At 39.3% G+C, this 18,647-nt stretch overlaps 2 protein-coding genes across 3 annotated transcripts; one reads left to right on the top strand and one right to left on the bottom strand.

Annotated features, from left to right (window-relative positions):
* The first annotated feature begins 5,659 nt into the window (after positions 1–5,659).
* On the top strand, positions 5,660–6,780 carry LOC113355541 (octanoyltransferase LIP2, mitochondrial-like). Of its 2 annotated transcripts, none has more exons than XM_026598419.1 (2): positions 5,660–5,777; positions 5,916–6,780. In XM_026598419.1, the coding sequence occupies exons 1-2, from the start codon at positions 5,772–5,774 to the stop codon at positions 6,603–6,605; spliced, it is 696 nt and encodes a 231-aa protein (XP_026454204.1). In that variant the 5' UTR covers positions 5,660–5,771; the 3' UTR covers positions 6,606–6,780. The 2 variants fall into 2 exon arrangements, with proteins under 2 accessions (XP_026454204.1, XP_026454205.1); XM_026598420.1 differs by having other exon boundaries at positions 5,675–5,781.
* Positions 6,781–6,811: 31 nt separating this feature from the next.
* On the bottom strand, positions 6,812–17,420 carry LOC113355540. The gene is made up of 8 exons (XM_026598418.1): positions 17,224–17,420; positions 10,784–15,356; positions 10,203–10,459; positions 9,978–10,122; positions 9,280–9,463; positions 8,864–9,193; positions 8,056–8,741; positions 6,812–7,812 (listed from the first exon to the last, which is right to left on the bottom strand). The coding sequence occupies exons 2-8, from the start codon at positions 15,245–15,247 to the stop codon at positions 7,081–7,083; spliced, it is 6,798 nt and encodes a 2,265-aa protein (XP_026454203.1). The 5' UTR covers positions 15,248–15,356; positions 17,224–17,420; the 3' UTR covers positions 6,812–7,080.
* Positions 17,421–18,647: the final 1,227 nt, after the last annotated feature.

Here is an 18,647-nt window from a genome sequence, read left to right as displayed (position 1 = left end):
GACTCGAAATGTTTCGTATTGATCATTCGATCACTTGAAAATTGCTTATAAGCTAGTAGTTTGTGTGAGACAGCTATTGTCGTCTTCTAAGAATGTTTCAATGATTTAAATGGGAGTTAAGAGCTGAAACCCATGTCTGGATACATTACGGTTTGTGTACTTAGTATGAACTGTTTTGACGGAATTCTTGACCGGAAGTTTGCATACCAGTTCACAAACTTATTCAACTGTTAAGTCAGGGTACTTAAGTTTGCATACCCGTTCGCAAACTGATTTAACTGTTGAAGTCCGGAAACCAAGTTTGCGCACCCGTTCGCAAACGGTTTCAATTGAGTTCGGTCCGGAGCTAAAGTTTGCGTACCCGTTTGCAAATTGTCGGCTTGTGACCAATGTCCGGAACTTAAGTTTTCTTACCTGTTTGCAAACTTAAGTGGTTCAAGTTCTTAAATCCGCTAAGTATGATTTCGTACTCATGAACAAATACATTTATAAATTAAGGAATGAAATATTTGCAAACCGTGGCTAAAATATTCATGAATTGATTCTTTTGAATCAATCCGATTTTGCTTCAATTGTGTCTTGTATACTTTTATGAGAATATAAACAATTGAACAACTCTATGAGTAACACAATTAGATTCATTTGATTATCAATTGATCTAGAAGTGTTAAGATGAACATGTTTAAGAGAAAAGTGTTCATATGGCTAACTTCGGTTAACTGTTATTGAGCCAACTCAATATACACGTTTAGGTACGGTTACCCATATCTAAATAAAAGTATATTTCATTTGTGTGTAACAAGCTAAATACCATCTAACGGTGGAAAGATATTAGCTTGAATCTTGAATCAGGTTTCATCTAACGATGAATATTGATTGCTTTGTTCCAAAGTTATCAAACTCTGATTTGAAGACTATATAAGGGAGAACACTAGAAATTGGGAAACCTAATCCCCACACCTCCTGTGTGATGCTAGTTGTGACTAGAATCGATTCTCCTTTAACCTAGTTTTTTTTTAAAATCATTATAGGTTAACGGCTTAAAGACTTCATTGGGATTTTGAAGCCAGACCCAACTATTTTCTCTGTAGTTGTGTGTTCTGATATTACTTTGTTCAATCGTATTTAGTATTATCTTCTCTAAGATTTGCTCGAGATTTATCTCTGATAGGTAAGATATAAAAGTAATCACAAATCTCTTCGTCTCATTCTTTGTGATTCCACAATAACTTGTTCTACTACCATATAGTTAAGTTACTGTGAGGTGATTGATATTTCTAGGCTGTTATTGGGAATAAAAGACCGGATTATCAATTAGTTCATGTTCACCTTGATTTATCAAAAGATGGAACCAAACTTCGTAGGTATTTTTGTGGGAGACAGATTTATCTATTCAAATAGACTTTTTTGTGGGAGATAGATTTGTTTATCAAGCCTTTGACTTTGGGTCGTAGCAACTCTTAGTTGTGGGTGAGATCTGCTAAGGGAATCAAGTGCGTAGAGTCCTGCTGGGATTCAGAGGTGTAAGGAACGCGACTGTACCTTAATCAATGTAAGATTGGTTAGGATCAACTACATTCCAATCAAGTTAACTTGTAGTAGGATAGAGTCTGTAGCGGCTTAATATAGTGTGATGTTCAAATCTGGAGTAGGTCCCGGAGTTTTTCTGCGTTTGCAGTTTCTTCGTTAACAAAACTTCTGGTGTATGTGTTATTTTTTTTCCGTATTATATTTTCTATGTAGTTGAAATATCATAGGTTGTGTGTAGTTCAATCAATTGGTAAATCCAACCTTTGGTTGTTAATTGAAATTGATTGACATTTGAATATTGGTCTTTGGTACCGTTTTAGTTATTTCTCATATTGATCCGGCTCATAGATTTATGTTTGTTCGACTGCAGATTGATTTGAGAAATTGAGATATAACTCTTGGATATATTTTCCTTGATTGAGTCTGAGTGTTTAGTTGATTCTCTTGGAATTATACTGGAGTTAGTCCATATAGATTGCCTAAACTAAATATTGGGTGTAGTTGTTAGACCCCCTCTTTTTCACTTCTTCTCTGAGCTTAAAAAAATTCTTCAATTCTTCAATTCAACAAATTTGTCAAAAGAAGATGTCTCGACCTTTGTTAGTTCGGCGAGCTCCGTATACTGAAGAAGAAAATAAATCTATTTGCAGAAACCATGTTTTTTTCTCAGCTTGCTTCAACAAACTATCCATGGGTGAATTTCTGGGCGGTTATTCACGACGGGTTCTGCATTGACACCCGTAATCCGAGTCGTCGTGCTATATGTGAAATAGAAAATTGTGTTTCGTACAATTAATAAAGAAGCGAATGAGTTTGTAACTTTAAATATGCAAATCAATCGATATAGACTGAGAGGTGAAACTGATGCTGAGATGGTAACAAGATCTTTGGCTGAATGGCGAAGATGGAAAAATGTGGCTTTTCGTTTCGAAATCCTTAAGGTGTTGAAAAATTTCAACCCCTTCTTTGTAGTAGTTGTTGTTGTTCCACCTAGTACTTCTCATCAGTGAAGCTAATGTAAAACACTTAATTTTAAACATATATAATTCAGTGAAGCTAATTTTAAACGCTTAATTTTAAACATATGTAATTTCATTTAAATAAATCGTCGTACTTTTAATTGATTAAAACTAAAATTACAAATGCAGCAGAATTAAAATACAATCTCTCTAACGTTGCCCATCGTTAACTTCCTCATCGTTATCTTCGGGGCCTGAAGTTAACCACTCTCCAAGACCTGGGATTCTCCAGTTGCCAACATCTGTGATAAATTTCCAAAAGGGGAAAAAAACTGGTTGAAGAACACCAGGCGATTGGAAAGCACTCGGTCCTGGTTAAAGAACATTAGGCGATTGGAAAGCACTCGGACCTCCAAATATATAAGATGTTTGTTGTTGTTGTTGTGGTGGTGTAACAGTGTAACAAGCATCATTTGGGATGTATGAAGAGAATGATGATGAAATGCGCCTAGGATCTGGCTGAATTACTTGAGGTTGATATATAGGCACAATTTGTGGTGAAGTACTCTGTCGTACTTGTGGTGATGTATTGTGTCGTACTTGTGTTTCTCCCACCACTATATTATCACTCTCGTACCATGATCTGTTTCTCCTGGTGGAATTGGAAGTTTGTGAACGCCCATTATCATTTACAGTTGGATTCAATCCAAACACTGTGTCCTCGTGCCATTTCCGACATACACCCAAGTGTATAGCCTCCATTTGACGATTCAGCCAATACATATCGTTCAGTTGTCTCTTCAAGTCTTCGATACTGGAAGCCACATTGTAGTAAGGATAATCACGTTTCGTAGCTTGGGAAATAATGGGGATCGTGGTTGGCTCACCTTGTGAAGTAATACTTGGCATCTCCCAACGAATTTTGGGCGTATTTGATGAAGATGATGAAGAACTTTCACCCGTGGCGGGGTAAGTCATAAAGCATGGCTCTTTTGGAGGCGGCTGGCTAGGAACGATATTTGCATCATGAGCCAGGTGTGATAACCCTGGGAAATCAAACTCATAGATGTGCATGTTGTGTGTCCCAACTACAGGCTTCGCAATCGACTTGTAGCACGTGACATACTGCGCTTCATTAATGTTCCTCTTTGTATTTGGTTAATTCCTCTCCCACTGGATTATTCTCATCCAACTAAAATCTGATCAAAAGGTTTCACCTGTGGTGGCGGATTAATTGCAATTGCATATATACCTCGTAAATGATACATCAGTCTTCTCCCAGATACCAAACCCCTATAGCCAGTTTTGGAGTGTGAAAAACAACTCTATGTAGAGAATAATCAAGAATACGTTCTACATCATCACCACCATGTTCTGGAAAATCAAGGTAATGGTGAACAACAACATTTTTGTGGCTCCGTGTCATCTGTTGAAACTTCTGAACAAAACCAGAACCCCAGACGTCCCTACCATTGTCTTTCGCCCAGTTGGTCGATAGGTACATCTCCAAGATTGGAAATCTATTATATCGTCTTTAAGGATTAGTTTACCAACACGGAAGTAGGTATACCACCAATACTGCAAATTACTCCATAATTTTAGTATTTTGACTTAATCTACATTTGTTCATAAAAATATTATTTAAATTTAAAAATAATAATTTTGATATTTACCTCTATAATCCCCCGGAAACCAGTGAAGTTAACTTTACCCATGGACGCTTGATCCAACGCATAGTATATTTCTGCTAAAATTGAAGAGTCACAGTCATAATCTGGTGCTTTGTCAAGATCTTCTAACGCTACAAGCCAACCAATACGAGAAACAGAAGTTGAGTTTGGAAACAACGTCTGACTCAGTGCCTGCAAGATAAACACCCTTTCAAGTTCAGGAAAGTCATCAACATTTTCTGAGTTTTTTGTTTTGGTTAAGGAAAAGCTTCAACGCTGAACATAATATCCTACCTCCTTTCAAATCTTTATGATCTGCGTATATTTGATTCAATAAACGAGGAAAGAAGCGCCTGCCATTTATTATTTGATTTCCCTTCGTTTTGGTTGTATGGTGACGGATCTCCCACTCCACTTGGAACCCCACAAATGAGATACAAATCAAGTGGTGTAATTCCTATTACAAGAATAATATCAACTACGATTAATTTTTTTAATTATTTAATAATTATTTAAAAAATAAAATTTAAGTTAAGTTAAACAAACTTACAAATTTCAAAATCTAAAAAATGGAACGTGTGCGTCGTCGGCTACCACCTTTCTACCAATACTGTCGTAATTTTGTTGTTGTGTCTTCTAGGGTTCACATTATAAAGCGAACGCAAGGGATATCTGTCAACCCTTTCTTGGATTGCATGGGGTAGACCAACATAAATAGCCTTTAAGTCATATAATCCACCTCTCATTCTATAAAAATTCTCAGACCGCTCTTGATACCCCGGCACATAACCTTGGACTAATGATGGAGCAGCAACGACACTCGGCGAAGCAAACTCTGTTTCCCGATTTTGAGAATGATCTACGTCTGTGGCAGGCCGCGGTACCGGTTCATTTTTTCGATCTCCTTTCTTCTTTATACTCTTGACCGCTTTTCATATTAAGTTGCTCATACTGTATCAAGAAAATTTTGGTTTAGAAGAGTTTTAGAAGAAGGAATTATGGGTTGTGAAAATTATAGAAGAAGAGGTAGTAGTGGTGTGAGTGAAAATGAATTTAGTTGAAGGAATTTATACGTATTGAAAATAATAGCCATTAGGAATATGGACATTGGGTATTTGACCGTTGGATTTTTTGTTTCTCACGCCAGTATTTGTGTCTCACACACTAGCATTTTTTATGACAAACGCTCCCGATTGTGTTACAAACACCGAGTTTCACCTCCACACGCCGCGTTTAACCTACACATGCGGGCGGATGTTCCCGGTCCTAGCGCTTGATGGTTAACCGCCAACTTCTGCATAGTGAAGAAACCTATTTGCCCATCCAGGTAGCTCAATAAAAACTTTAGTTTGTACATTGACATAGGAATTGCCCTAGGGCCTTCATTTTTCCACCCACTTTTTCTTTAATAGGTCCAACTTTAAGAACTGGGACTAGAACCGGAACCGGAATCTAATAAAATCGGCTACAAATAAATCAATTCCTTCGTTCAATTTCGTCCTTCCATGTTGCAAACAAATATCTTAATATTCTTCTTTATGTTCCTCTCCTCTGACCTAGAAATCATCCACTAAAGAGATTTTTTTTGCAGAATCTCCATTTGCTAATTCCCATGTTTGTAAGTATGCTTTTAATTCCACACCTCAAAATTCTTTATCAAGGGGTTTTGATTCGACAAAGGGATTGGTATATGCGTATTTTGATGCTTTGGCACTTATTATTGCTGTAACATTTGATTTTTTATCTGGGTTCGCAGGGAATGAGGCCGCTACTACGAAGGAGCCTCGAGGTATGGAAAATGGGTTGCGTAAACTACATGGATGCAATTAAGCTGCAGGAGAAGCTCGTGGCCGATAGAAAACTCGGCAAAATTCCAGATACGCTTCTGTCATTGCAACATCCTCCAACATACACCCTTGGGAAACGGCGGACTGATCACAATTTACTTGTGCCCAAGGAAGAGCTGCAAAATATGGGAGCTGAGCTTCATTACACTGATAGAGGGGGAGACATAACATTTCATGGTCCACACCAAGCTATCTTGTACCCCATTATTTCTCTGAAAGATATCGGATTCGGTGCTCGGAAGTATGTTGAGAATCTCGAACTGACAATGATTCAGTTGGCGCATTTATATGGCGTGAAAGCTCAAGTTGGAAACAAGTGCGAGACAGGGGTTTTTGTGGGAGAGGGGAAGATAGGAGCAATTGGGGTTCGGATTTCGTCAGGGATCACTTCTCATGGATTGGCATTCAATATTGATCCTGATTTAAATTTCTTTAAGCACATTGTGCCTTGTGGATGCGCCAAGAAAGGAGTTACATCGTTAAAAAGAGAGACAGGGTTGGAACTTCCTAGTGAAGAAGTGATTCATGAACAGTTGGTTTCTAGTTTTGCGCAGAGCTTTGGTTATACAAATCTGGAGTGGAAAGAAAAATGTGTCTGACAAGGGTGGGAAATCTGGAAACCAGATGAGCATTTTGCGACGGTGCCTGGAGCTGATTGAATTCTCTGTTCGGCCAAGTACGGGTTCTGGCTGAAATAAGTTATTCTTCTTGTGATTCTTTGTAAATTGCAAGCCTTTGGCATAAAATCTAAAATTCTCTCTTTTTGTTGTGGCATGAACTTCGGATGCTATTCCTATTACTAATGGGGAAAAAATTATGATGAAAAATGGGGTATTACAAAAGCGTAGGGTATTACATGAAGGATAGGCTATCTTGAAAAGAAGCACAATCTGTGATGTAATCTTGAAAAACTAAACTGGCTAAATCAAAGAGCTACAGAACAATTCATCGGTAGAAAATACCTTGCGCAATGGAATTACTCGCATTGCTTACTGTCATCCTCCTCCGTTCACTTCTGCAATAGTTCAATTCCATTTATGTGACCATCCCAACCACTGCAACAGCTTTAGTTTCTCAATCCTGTGTTGATGTCCCACTTGTGGTTGTCTTGGCTACATATATTTGCTTCATTTTTGAAGCACCGAAATTCTTATTGTCTACCCCGGATGATTGGTTCCTTCCCTGAAATCCACCCATCCTTCTATGAGACCATTCACCTCCAGAACCTGAACTTGAACTTGTCTTTGCTCTCTGACCTAGGTTATAGTGTTGATGGGTTGAGTTCTGCTGGTGATGGGTAGAAGATTGATTCTTATGAGCAGAATTCATGCTCTGGTTGTTGCTGCTGCTGTTGTGGATTCCACCTCCAGCTCCATTATTTCCAGCATTGATTCTTGATGAGCTCTTTGAGACGGTATTATGGACCGGTCCATTATTATTTGTTGAGCAGAACGATGTATTCGATGAGCTGAACGTTGTGGTCCTGCTGCCATTTAGAACATGAGTGCCCGTGGAGATTGCAGGGTCCACCAACCCAAGTTCATCAGGGAACTGAGCTGCAATGGTAGCATCATTTGACACAGGAAAATTCCTACGTGTGTCTTGAGGTAGGGTTGCTGTACATGGTTCATGAAACCTCTCGACAGCCGATTGATCCATACATAATCCATGACTGAACTGAGGACGTAAACCACCCTCACCTTGTTGGAACGGCACTGACAGCGGAACAGAACGAAGCGGAACAGAATGAAGATGTGATGCAGGAACATGGGACCAGCAAGCTTGGACTGGCACATCCGCAGAAGACTGAAAACAAACAAATGTGCCATCAATCAATAGCAGCTAATAAGAACATAGGTACCCCTGCTTCATTCATTATTTATGAGTAGATATTCTATGAAGAGAACATTAATATACATGAAATAAACAGAAGGCACCCTCCCTCCTCAACAAATAGCAGCCAATGAAGGTACTTTTAGTTTAGAATGATGGCTTCTCCCCTCACAGTAGAGTAAGGGCAAAGTCCTGGTTTTGTATACAAAACTCTACCTGGAATTGAGACATGTCGAACATGGCAAAGGGCGACCCAAGAGGCAAGAGTGATGGTCCAGGGGCCAGATGTTGGACAGGAGTAGGGATGCTCGAAGGATTGCGTTGAGCAGAGGTTATATTCAGATTATTCATCTCCCCCTCACTAGTACCCAGTGTTGAAGGAATGTGATGGTGCTTCCAGTCGGGTTGCTTTCCAGAAGGAATGTATGTAGCACCCATGAAACTTAAACCAACTTGCCCAAACTGTCCAACTGGTGTGAAATGGTTGTACACAACTTGCACACCCGGCATTCCTCCAGGTGGACTAATGAACGGGCCAGCGAAACCTGCCGGTGGGCCATAGAAGGAATCAACGCCTGAATGGCATGATTGCCAGCCTCCCAAAGGCCCAGAACCTGATATAGTGCTCTTCTGTGACTGTGAATCAGTACCAGCAGATTCATCATGAGGAGCGAAGGCAAACATTGGTGGCCTTAACATGGGGTTCATCTCGTACCAAGGGAATTGAGAAGGTGGAGCTCCAGGAAAATGTGAAAGCATTTGGCTGGATGAATTTTGCGGACTAGGTAAAGGTGGCCATAAGGATAGGGAGGGAGTTTCCACAGAAAGATCAGCTGGAAGAGCTATAGTGAGGGATTCTTCCCCCCTTGATTGACTTGTCGATTGATGGTTCCCTGATCCACCTGCCAAAGATTTCAAAAATAATTAAAACAGAATGATAGTTACAAATTAATCATAGTTGAAATATTGGTTACAGCTGACAAAAGAAGTTGATCAGCTAGTAAATTGTTTGAGCATTAACAACCTGCTGATGCTAAGCTGCCAATATCTGCATCTCCAAAACCTTTTGTACCAGATGATGAGACAGGACATGCACCGCTTCCAACAATCTCATCACTACTAATAGCAGCAACAGCAACAGCAGAAGCAGCTGCTTCAGCCTCAGCCTCAGGATCATCTAAATGAACACATGATTCATCGGGACGCTGTTCTTTCTCAAAAAATGAGTGACCATTCTCAACTGCAGATAAAGTATTGTCAACAGAAGCATCTGGCCTAGACGAGCCTGGAGGTCCAAGATCACTTGAAACAGCTCGGCTGCTAGAAGGTAGAATAGCTGGAGATGTAACCGCACCTGAATCCAAGTTTAGCACTAATCAGTTGAGAAGTCAAGAGTAGAGAAATATTCTTGTTACCAGATTACAAAAAGTTAGGGCGTACCAAATTGAATTTTCTCCCCAGCAAGAAGGGAGGTGAGAGGGCTTGCTGAGGACGAAAATGATTTGTCCTGCGACAAGATGGACGCTGATGGTTTGCTACAATCAATAGCAGCAGCCGTGAAATCACCATCAAACCGTGTTGTCTTCATAGCGTCGTCAAGTTGTGTCTGCGTTAATGTCATGACCTGGATAAATAAATAAATTAAGTACCAAAAGATACATATGTGAAAACAGATGAAGGATATGTTCACTCTCATGTTAATATAAGGACTAGCAAACTCAGATATTAATTATGTCACCATATTAATCAAACGTATTTTTTGTTCCAGATTGTAAATTACAGTCACTTTTGTTGGTGATTAGTTGTTTTTGAAACCATTTTGTTGGCGATTACTGATTAAAAAAAATAAATGATCAGTGTGGTAAAGAGTAACATTGAAAAAAGGTCATAAGGTCGAAAGAACCTTCCCATCTCAAAAAATTTCCGAACAAAAGAGCCGCAGTTTAATTTCCGAACAACCGCAGTCAAAAGGTTGTATCTATTATGGTGGGAATGGCATCCACACCAAAACCAAGCCACTCAAAGTTGGTCCCAATGGACCCTATCAAACACTGATAGGATATTGTCAAAAGTGCCCAGGTTAAGCTTTCTGCAAGCCTAAATGTATAAGCAAAAAACAGAAGAAAAGAATCACATACCTGCTGATTAATTCGAGCACTGCCCCAAGAGCCCAAATATGTTGGCATATTATCCATCCAACCACTCTTATTATCCAATGATGAGCCAGGAGCAAGATTAGCTCCATTATTTGACATGCTAGGAATGGAGTTGATCTTGAGGGGTCTGTAGAAAAATGCAAGAGAATGTTAAAAGCAATAAAAAATCTTCATCGATAAAGTAGGACCTTACATCCATATACATACTTGATGGAGTGGGCTCTTGTGACAGCATTGCCGTCAGAAGTAAGAGCAGGGGTCCCAATAGGAGCCAGCAGGGGTTGTGAAGTTATAGCGTTTTTAAATGCAGATACCACTTCAACATTGGGAGTGCCCTTGCCATCAGAAACAAGAGAAGTAGAAGGAATACTGCTGGATGCTTCTGCCACCAATGATATTGATGGTTTATTTGAATACACTGGAACCCTAGGATTTTGTGAAACATAACGAGGTTTCCGAGATGCCTACCACACAATACCAGATCACAAAAATAACTATGTTAGTCAGTTGAGTGAAATGGTGGACGAAAGAGAAGTAAACTACTGTGATAGCTCGTAACACTAGACAAAAATCTTATATAGATAGGTTCTTGTACAGAAAAGCATAGAGATAATTTTTAATAAAGAACGAAAATAGATAGGTTCTTATACAGAAAAGCATAGAGATAATTTTTAATAAAGAACGAAAATATTGAGTACAATTTGAAAATTGAGACAACCTGTTAAAACAATTATTTTGAACTCTCTAACAATGGATAAGATGGAGAAATGGAGTTAAAAATGCATTACCTTTGCCATCCGAGATTTGGCCTTAATTTCCCTTTCCCTCAGTTCTCGCCGATCAATCAACATCTGCCTCTTAGACCTCACTTCAATGAAATCATCCTCATCACTAGGGGCTTCTATCCCAGTTTGTCTAAAAATATGCACAATCCCACTTTGCATAGGAACATCAACATCCTCCGCTGAACTGCTATTCCTTCCAGGGTTTCCTTCCCAAGTGTCCGATACATTGGGTGAAGATGTCAGCCTCTTTGTAGAAGCCTCTTTACCAGGTCTTTTCTCTGTTTTGCTTTCTGAGTCAGCTACACGTGAACCACTTGAATCTGAATTTAAGCCTACATATTCAACTAGATGCTTTGACTGTCTGTTGTACCCGAATTCCTTTTTAACCACCCCATTTCTCCCAGAATATCCTGACATCCTACCATGAAAATTCAACTTTTCGTCCATCCCAGAGTTTTCAGAAGTTCCAACGCTTTCTGTATGCCTCTTCTCAACATTTTCTCTTACCCTAAACTCCGTACGTCGAAATTTATGATGAGGCCTTCTTTGAAACCCACTAAAATCTGAGTGAGGAGCTTCAGAAACTGGGAATGAAGGTCTTGACCCAGAGTTCTTGACTGTATATGTAAACCTCTTCCCTCTCCCACCAGATATTGGGCCTGGATTTCTTGACATGAAGTGAGACTTGGTAGATTCAGCTTGCACTTGACCTTGTGATTGATTATTGTTAGCTGCATATCTATAGTTCTTCCTCATGGCCATATCATGTTGCCCCTGATCTTGAACTAGGGATTCAGATTTGCTCTCACTGTCGGGTAAAATGGAGTTCTGAATCTGACTATAAGAAGTCAAAACTTCATTCTCTTGGTCTTGCCTACTTGCTAACACAGTCACCTTAATGGGTTTACTGTCCTCAGATATATTTAAGAGCTTCGACATACCAGGTTGGTCATTCAACATCACAGATGACTCTGCTGGAATATTTACAGAACTTTCATGGTTTTGATTAAAAGAATTATGGGCGGTAACTGAGGGCTGAACGAAAGACACTGACTGAGGAGCCAAAGGCAAAATGCTTTGTGACATGGGAGATGCATACCTCAGCTGACCAAATTGGAAAAAAGGAGGTTGTGAAGGGTGCATGTGAGGTTGTGAAGGATGTATGTGTAGAGGCATCTGAATAGAACCAATCTGTATGGTTGGAACTGGAGATGGTATCAAAGATGGACCAGAAAAAAGGCCAAATTGAAGGGTCATAGGTACTTCACCCTGACTAACACCAGATGAAACTGCTGGCATCATAGGCTGGGCTATTGGAGAAGAGAGGGAAACATTAAAAGATGTCACTGCTGGCTGTGTATTCGTATTACCCAAAAGATAACCTGAAGATGTTGATGAATTACCAGATTGGAAAACCAAATCTTGGACTGCATTCTCTGTTTCCTTTGCCATGGGACTAGAACTATCCAGACTGACGTCAAGAGAACTATTTTCAGGCATGATAGTCTGTCTGGTATCAATCGTAAAGGATCCCTCGTCTAAATTACCAGCAGGACCCTGTTGTGTCCCAACTGATAAATCTCTGTCTCTAGATGATTTCTCAAACTCATCACCGCTGAGAATTTGAACTTCAACACCTCCATCAAACCCTAAGATGGTTTTTCCTATCTCGTCAGCTGCTTCTTCAACTTCCAAATTCAAATGTTCAAATTCATGGCTCAAATTAATATTTTCATCATCGCCTTCTTGAACTTCATCTTCTTCGAGGTAACCATCATTCTCATCATATTCTTCTTGCTCCTGCAACTTTTCAGCATTCTCGATATCCCACTCTTCATCTTCAGCATGCTCATTTTCTGACAAAGAAAATTCTTCGCCTTTTGCAGCAGTTTGTAGGACAGGAAAATCCCTCAAGTCCTCTAGGTCATCATCAGACAGATGAGTAGGTGAATGAGGTGGACTAGAAACAGAGAGCGAGGATTGAGAGTCACACCTCGAAGAAACAGCCTTTTCATCTAATTGGTGAGGTTCTGAAAACCCTCCTTTGGAAGATGGCCTCGTGCCTGATATGAATCCGGGACTGCCATATAAATCTGTTCGGGAAACTGCTCGTCCGGCACCAAATGTGTCGCGTCTTGGACCACGGTAGTCATTGTCTTGATCATGCAGCATGAAGCTAGAGCTGTTTCCATATTCAAACACATCCCTTCTCCATGCATTTCCAGGTTTTACTCTATCAGAAAATACCGAATCTCCGCTTCTTATATAAGGAGGCCTAGAACCCATTTCAAAGGATCTAGTTGGATTGGAGGAATCAGAAGATGCAGAATTGGTGATTCTTTCCACCATCCTCTCACCATCTTCCCAATCTACCACATCCGTCACCATGGATACATCTGTTTCTGTAGCCAATTCAAACATTTTGTCATTCCTAACAGCAGCACCAGTAGAAAACATGTCGTCCTTCGCTTCAGATTGTCTCCTTGCAATTCTAGCCTCCAACTCCAAAAGCTTTTTCCTGGCAGCTTCTTTCCTCCTCTCTTCCTCCATTTGCATTCTTCGTTTTTCTTCTTCTCTTGCAGCCTTCTGCTCTTCTGCCCTTCGTATGGCCTCCAAGCGTTCTTGTTCTGCTCTCCATGCAACTTCTCTTGCTTCTTCTTCAAGTCTTCTCCGACGTTCTATCACTTCCCTTGCAAACTCCTCTTCTTGTCGAGCAATCTCCACTGCCCTGGTTTGTTCATCAAGAATTCGTTGCCTCTCTTGCTCTTGCATCTTTTGAACTCTCTCGAGTTCAGCCTCAAATGATTCTCTCACAGAATCATGGAAATCGTCTTGTTTTGAAATATCTTTCTTCCTCTTGAACACCCCTACAAGACCTCCAGCGAGTGGATCTCTCCCATCAAAACCAGGCCCATTGACAATATCTTTCAGAAAAGGATCCTCCAGGTATGGTTTCACACTGCTCGAACGCTTTTCTTTAACAAAATTCAAAACTGGATCATTCACAGCAGGACCCCTAGTTCCCGAAGAAAATGATGTCTTTGGGACTAAGCTTTTGGGGAAGAAATCACCTTTGTAATGGTAGGAATGATCACTACTGAATCGCTCCCGTGCATTGTAACCAGCCCCTCTACCACTAAATGAATCTCCATTCTGTCTGCCTCTAGGTCCATAATCAGCATCCTTCCTTCCAGACCTGAACTCTTGACTCGCTGTATCTCCACTTCTGAAACCATCTCGTGAAATGTCTCCAGCGCACTTAGTTTCTCTATTCATTTCCCAGTTTGAATTGGAGGGTTTTGGAGCTACAGCATTTCTGTCCATCACATTGTCATGGGCACCAAATCCATCTCTGCTGTAAGTGCTACCTCTAGCGAATTCCCTCGTCGGAACCTTCTCTCTTTCATCATCAAGTACACCTATCCTTTCAGAAAGACTAGAAACCGATGCTCGAGGCATCACACCAACCCTCGGAAAATCTAAGTCTTTATCCCACACTGGTTTCTTCTTAGAGTACTCCCTATCTCTTTCTCTGTCTGAAATACCATAACCAGTGTCCCTTTCATCATCGGCCCAATCAGATGTGTGTTTTAACCGGACAAGTGGTAACGGAGAAGGGAAGTACGAATCCGGCTTCCTTGATATTTCAACATTATCAGAGCTACTCAACCCAGAACCCCCGACCTGACTCTCATCTGAGCTGCCACTAGGCCGAGAAGATTGAATTTGTGGGCGCATGTGAGTCGATGTCCTTGAATAAGAATTATCCTTCTGCTGATCAACTTCTTCCTCTGTCACTCTCTGCTTCTGCCTATGCTGTGAAATATCATGTTGTTTCTGACTAACACCAGATGCAGACAGTAAAGTAGCTTGCAACGACGGGAAGTCTTCACCTTTCAGTACCACAGCTTTCTCCACAACTGGAACAATCCGTGAAGAATGAACTACAGGTGCCCCAAGTGTGCCCAACCTTGCTGACGGAGGCATATAAACACTTCCACCAGCTCTTCCTGATGTAACTCCCGATGAGGAATATGAAGATAAATCATTGCCACCATCAACAATCTGGCTATCACCAACTGATTTAGAATGTTGATCATCCCCGGCATCTTTCTCTTGAAAAGCCGAAGGAGCAAGTTTCGACCAGCCCATACCAGAGGAAGTAGGTTTTGATCCAGAACCAGAATTACCTGAACCAGCTGCTCCACTAGCAGAAGCCGAAGAATCAAAGCGTTCATGTTCCTTTCTCAATGAAGGCAAGTTCATGGGGGGTGGAACTGAAAGTTTGGGTCCAGTTTTATGAACACCTGTAGTAGAACTCTGGTGTCTAGACAAAACAACCATCCCACCACCAACTCCGCGACTACCTGATGGTAGCCTATTTCCTCCATATGAATTTGAAGGTTGTCCATATGATTTATTCAAATTTACAGAGGCAAACTTATTCCCAACACCATGATTAGCCATCTCACTACAGCAATACTGCAAATTTACTCAGCATTGACAGTCGCCTATATATACAGTGCCCTAAATGTCTTTCCAATATATGTTCCGAATTCTGCAGCTCCAACAGCAACTGGTCACCCAAATTCATCAAAAATAATGATAAATTAAGATGAGAACATTTTAACATATGTAAGCGATCTAGTAGCAAAAAAAAAGGATAATAGAAACGTGATATTAAAATTGAACACCCAGCAACAAAATCCATACGACACTGTTGACCATAATATTAATAGAAACAAAAAGAGAAGCTAACAAACATTTGTACAGCTTAATCATATATTTCATTCATCTGTTGTCTGGTGTCTGTGTTCATGTATAACAACATTTGTACAACTTAACTAGAGATGAGAACTGCAGAAATTCATTGACGATAGATGTTATCGAAGAGTCGTATACCCCATGCCTACTAATCTGAATTACAATGCCCATGAACCAAAGAATTATAAAACAAAAACATTTGGGACAAACCATTTTCAGACTATCATTTGCAATAAAAAGCATTCAAAGCCCCAGCCACTGAACTCTATTACATAGACCTACCTCACTGATTCTACAAAGACCAGGGATAACATTCCACATGCGACTACATTAAGTTGAATCCTAATTGATGCCTGACAATCACGAATTTAGCTAATCTAGAAAAATACTGAGAGGAACTACATAGTGAGATAGTCTAGTTAGGAAAACTCAGTAAAGATAACAAGAAGAAAGGCAATGACAGCATATTAAATTCTTTGGATACAACTTAGTTTATGGAGATTAAATTAAACCTACACCAACATATGAAGTGATACTGGAAAATTGTGTAAGATTAGCATTCAAAGACACAACCCCTCATTCTAGTATACACATACTGTTTTACTGGGCAGTAGGTTCATATATTTCCATTTACTGTTGTACCAAGGTAATTCACCTACTATATATCTGCAGGAAGTCCAATGACATTTTTGGGATCATAACTCCATTTGACACCAAAGAAATGACACAATATATTGTGCTCATATCATGAACAATGATGTCAAAGGAGTTACTTAGACAAACTATACTCTGAATGTCTATGATTCTACGATCTTACTTGTTCCTACACTTGGTTCTACAACTACACAATGTGTTTGGAATGCACTTGTCAAGGAAAAGTCAAAAGAGACATTCCCCCAATACTGGCCAGAAGACGACATTGTGCTTGCCTCTCCAGATTCAAATATCCGTGTTTCTTAAAAAATAATCACGTCAACACCTCTTGACGTAGAAGCCATCTAGTAGGTGTTTTACGCAATAAAGTATCTAAAACTTAAGCAAAGGCAGCATACATAGTAAGTCTCCAATCTAGATTATCCATCTATATGCATCTTACAACACATTATAGGAAAACGAAAATCACCCGTACTTGTTTTAACTTTTTACTAACTTTGCCATAACATTCCTAAATGCTCCTTAATCAAATTAATTTCATACCGTATCTGATCATATCTTAAATATCATGGCTCTTTAACAATCAGCAAATCTAAATGCTCCCTAATCAAATTAATTTCACACCATATTCGATCATATCTTAAACATCATGGCTCTTTAAAACTATCAGCAAACCCTAGAGTAACTAATACTTCTTAATTATCATTAATACAAGTGGATTGATGCTGTTGTTTCTCGATTCACCCAATACAACAGCAACGACCCAAAATCATTCAAAATGCAAATACCAAAATAGGTAAAAAAAAAAAAACTAACACTACTCAACTTCAAAACCTGTAAATTAATTAACACTCCTAACCCATTTTATACAGGATTCCGTAGAGATGAAAAAAAAAACGGTGTTTTGTGCCGAAATTGTTAGTTCAGAAAGCTAAACTGCTAAGTACATGTGATTCATGGAAATCGATGTAGCTACCAGATAGTCGAGGTGAGTAGTGTTGAAAAATGGAAGGAGGAGGGTTTACCTGTTAATGGAGAAGAGCTTGTTGGGATGGATTGAGTTCGTAGGAATAATCAATCTATTGATTCAATCAAGGGTTATTATCATCAACCACATTCCGAACTACTTTCATGCACTCCGGGGATCAAATTAGGTTTAATTTTTTGGTTCCGCCCTAAAGAATTTTTTGGAGGAGGAGAAGAAGAAGAGACATCAATTAGGTTCCTGTCTGTGTAATTTTGTAATTTAAACTTACGCTTTTTGCATTTTGGGTCCTTACCGAAAGGGCATATTACAAAAAAATCCTTTAACAAGGTGTTTGGTTTGGGGTTGCGTTAACTTTTCGATTTGTTAAAAAAAAAAAAAAAAAAAAGTCAGAAGCCAGGTTAGGTTGAGATTGAGAAGAAAATGTTAGAGGTGTTTGGATGTCATTCTATAAGTTGCTTTTTGAACCTGGAATTAGAAAAGTCAGAAATTAGTTTTGGTACACAGTTTCAAAATGATTTCTAGAAGCAGAAAAGTTAACTTTTTTGTGAAACAAAATACATTTTGCTTCTGACTTCTAATTATGGAGAAGCAAAAGCATTTCTGTTTCTGGTATCTAAACAGATTATTGGTGTTTAGATACACCTTGAAAAGTTACCTTTTCACTTAAGTCGAAACATCTGAAATTAGTTTAGCGGCATAATTTCATAATGACTTCTAAAACCAAAAAAACTAACTTTTTTTTCGATTCTGACTTTTAAGATTGATCCAACCATGCATTTAGTAGCAAAGAAATTTGTGAAGAATTTTTTTTCTTGCTACTGACTTTTGATTCTATTTTTCGAACACCCAATCTAATACCTGAATTTGAATCTCATCTGACTTTGTCATTGAATGATCCATAAAATATTCAATAGGTTACGAATAAATCAGAAAACATTTGAATACAAATTTCACTTGCGTTCAATCTCGGCATTCCATGTTACAAAACAAATATCTTAATATTATTCTTTTTTTTTCCCATCTTCTTCCCCTTTAAAAATCGTGCACTAAAAGAGCTTTTGCATAAAATTTACATTGGTTAGTATGTTTTTAACTCTACTCATAAAATTTATATCACGGGGTTTATGAAATAAGAATTGGCATATAGGTGTGCATTTTTCTTTTTTACTTTTTTAGGGAATGATAAGGCTACACAGAGCCTTGAGATCTGGAAAATGAGCTGCGTAAACTATGTGGATGCACTGAAGCTTAAGGAGGAGCTCACATACGATAGAAAACATGCAAAATTCCATATACACTTTTGTCACTGTCGCATCCTCCAACATACACACTAGTTAGAAATAGCAAACCGGATACAATTTATTAGTGCCCAAGGATATGAGCTGCACAATATGGAAGTTGGACTTCATTACACTAATAGAAGGGACACGTATATAACATTTTTATGGTCCACATCCATAT

This window comes from Papaver somniferum, chromosome 3, assembly GCF_003573695.1.
Source record: "Papaver somniferum cultivar HN1 chromosome 3, ASM357369v1, whole genome shotgun sequence".
NCBI classification, from domain to species: Eukaryota; Viridiplantae; Streptophyta; class Magnoliopsida; order Ranunculales; family Papaveraceae; genus Papaver; species Papaver somniferum.
This window is presented reverse-complemented; position numbering and strand designations above follow the sequence as displayed.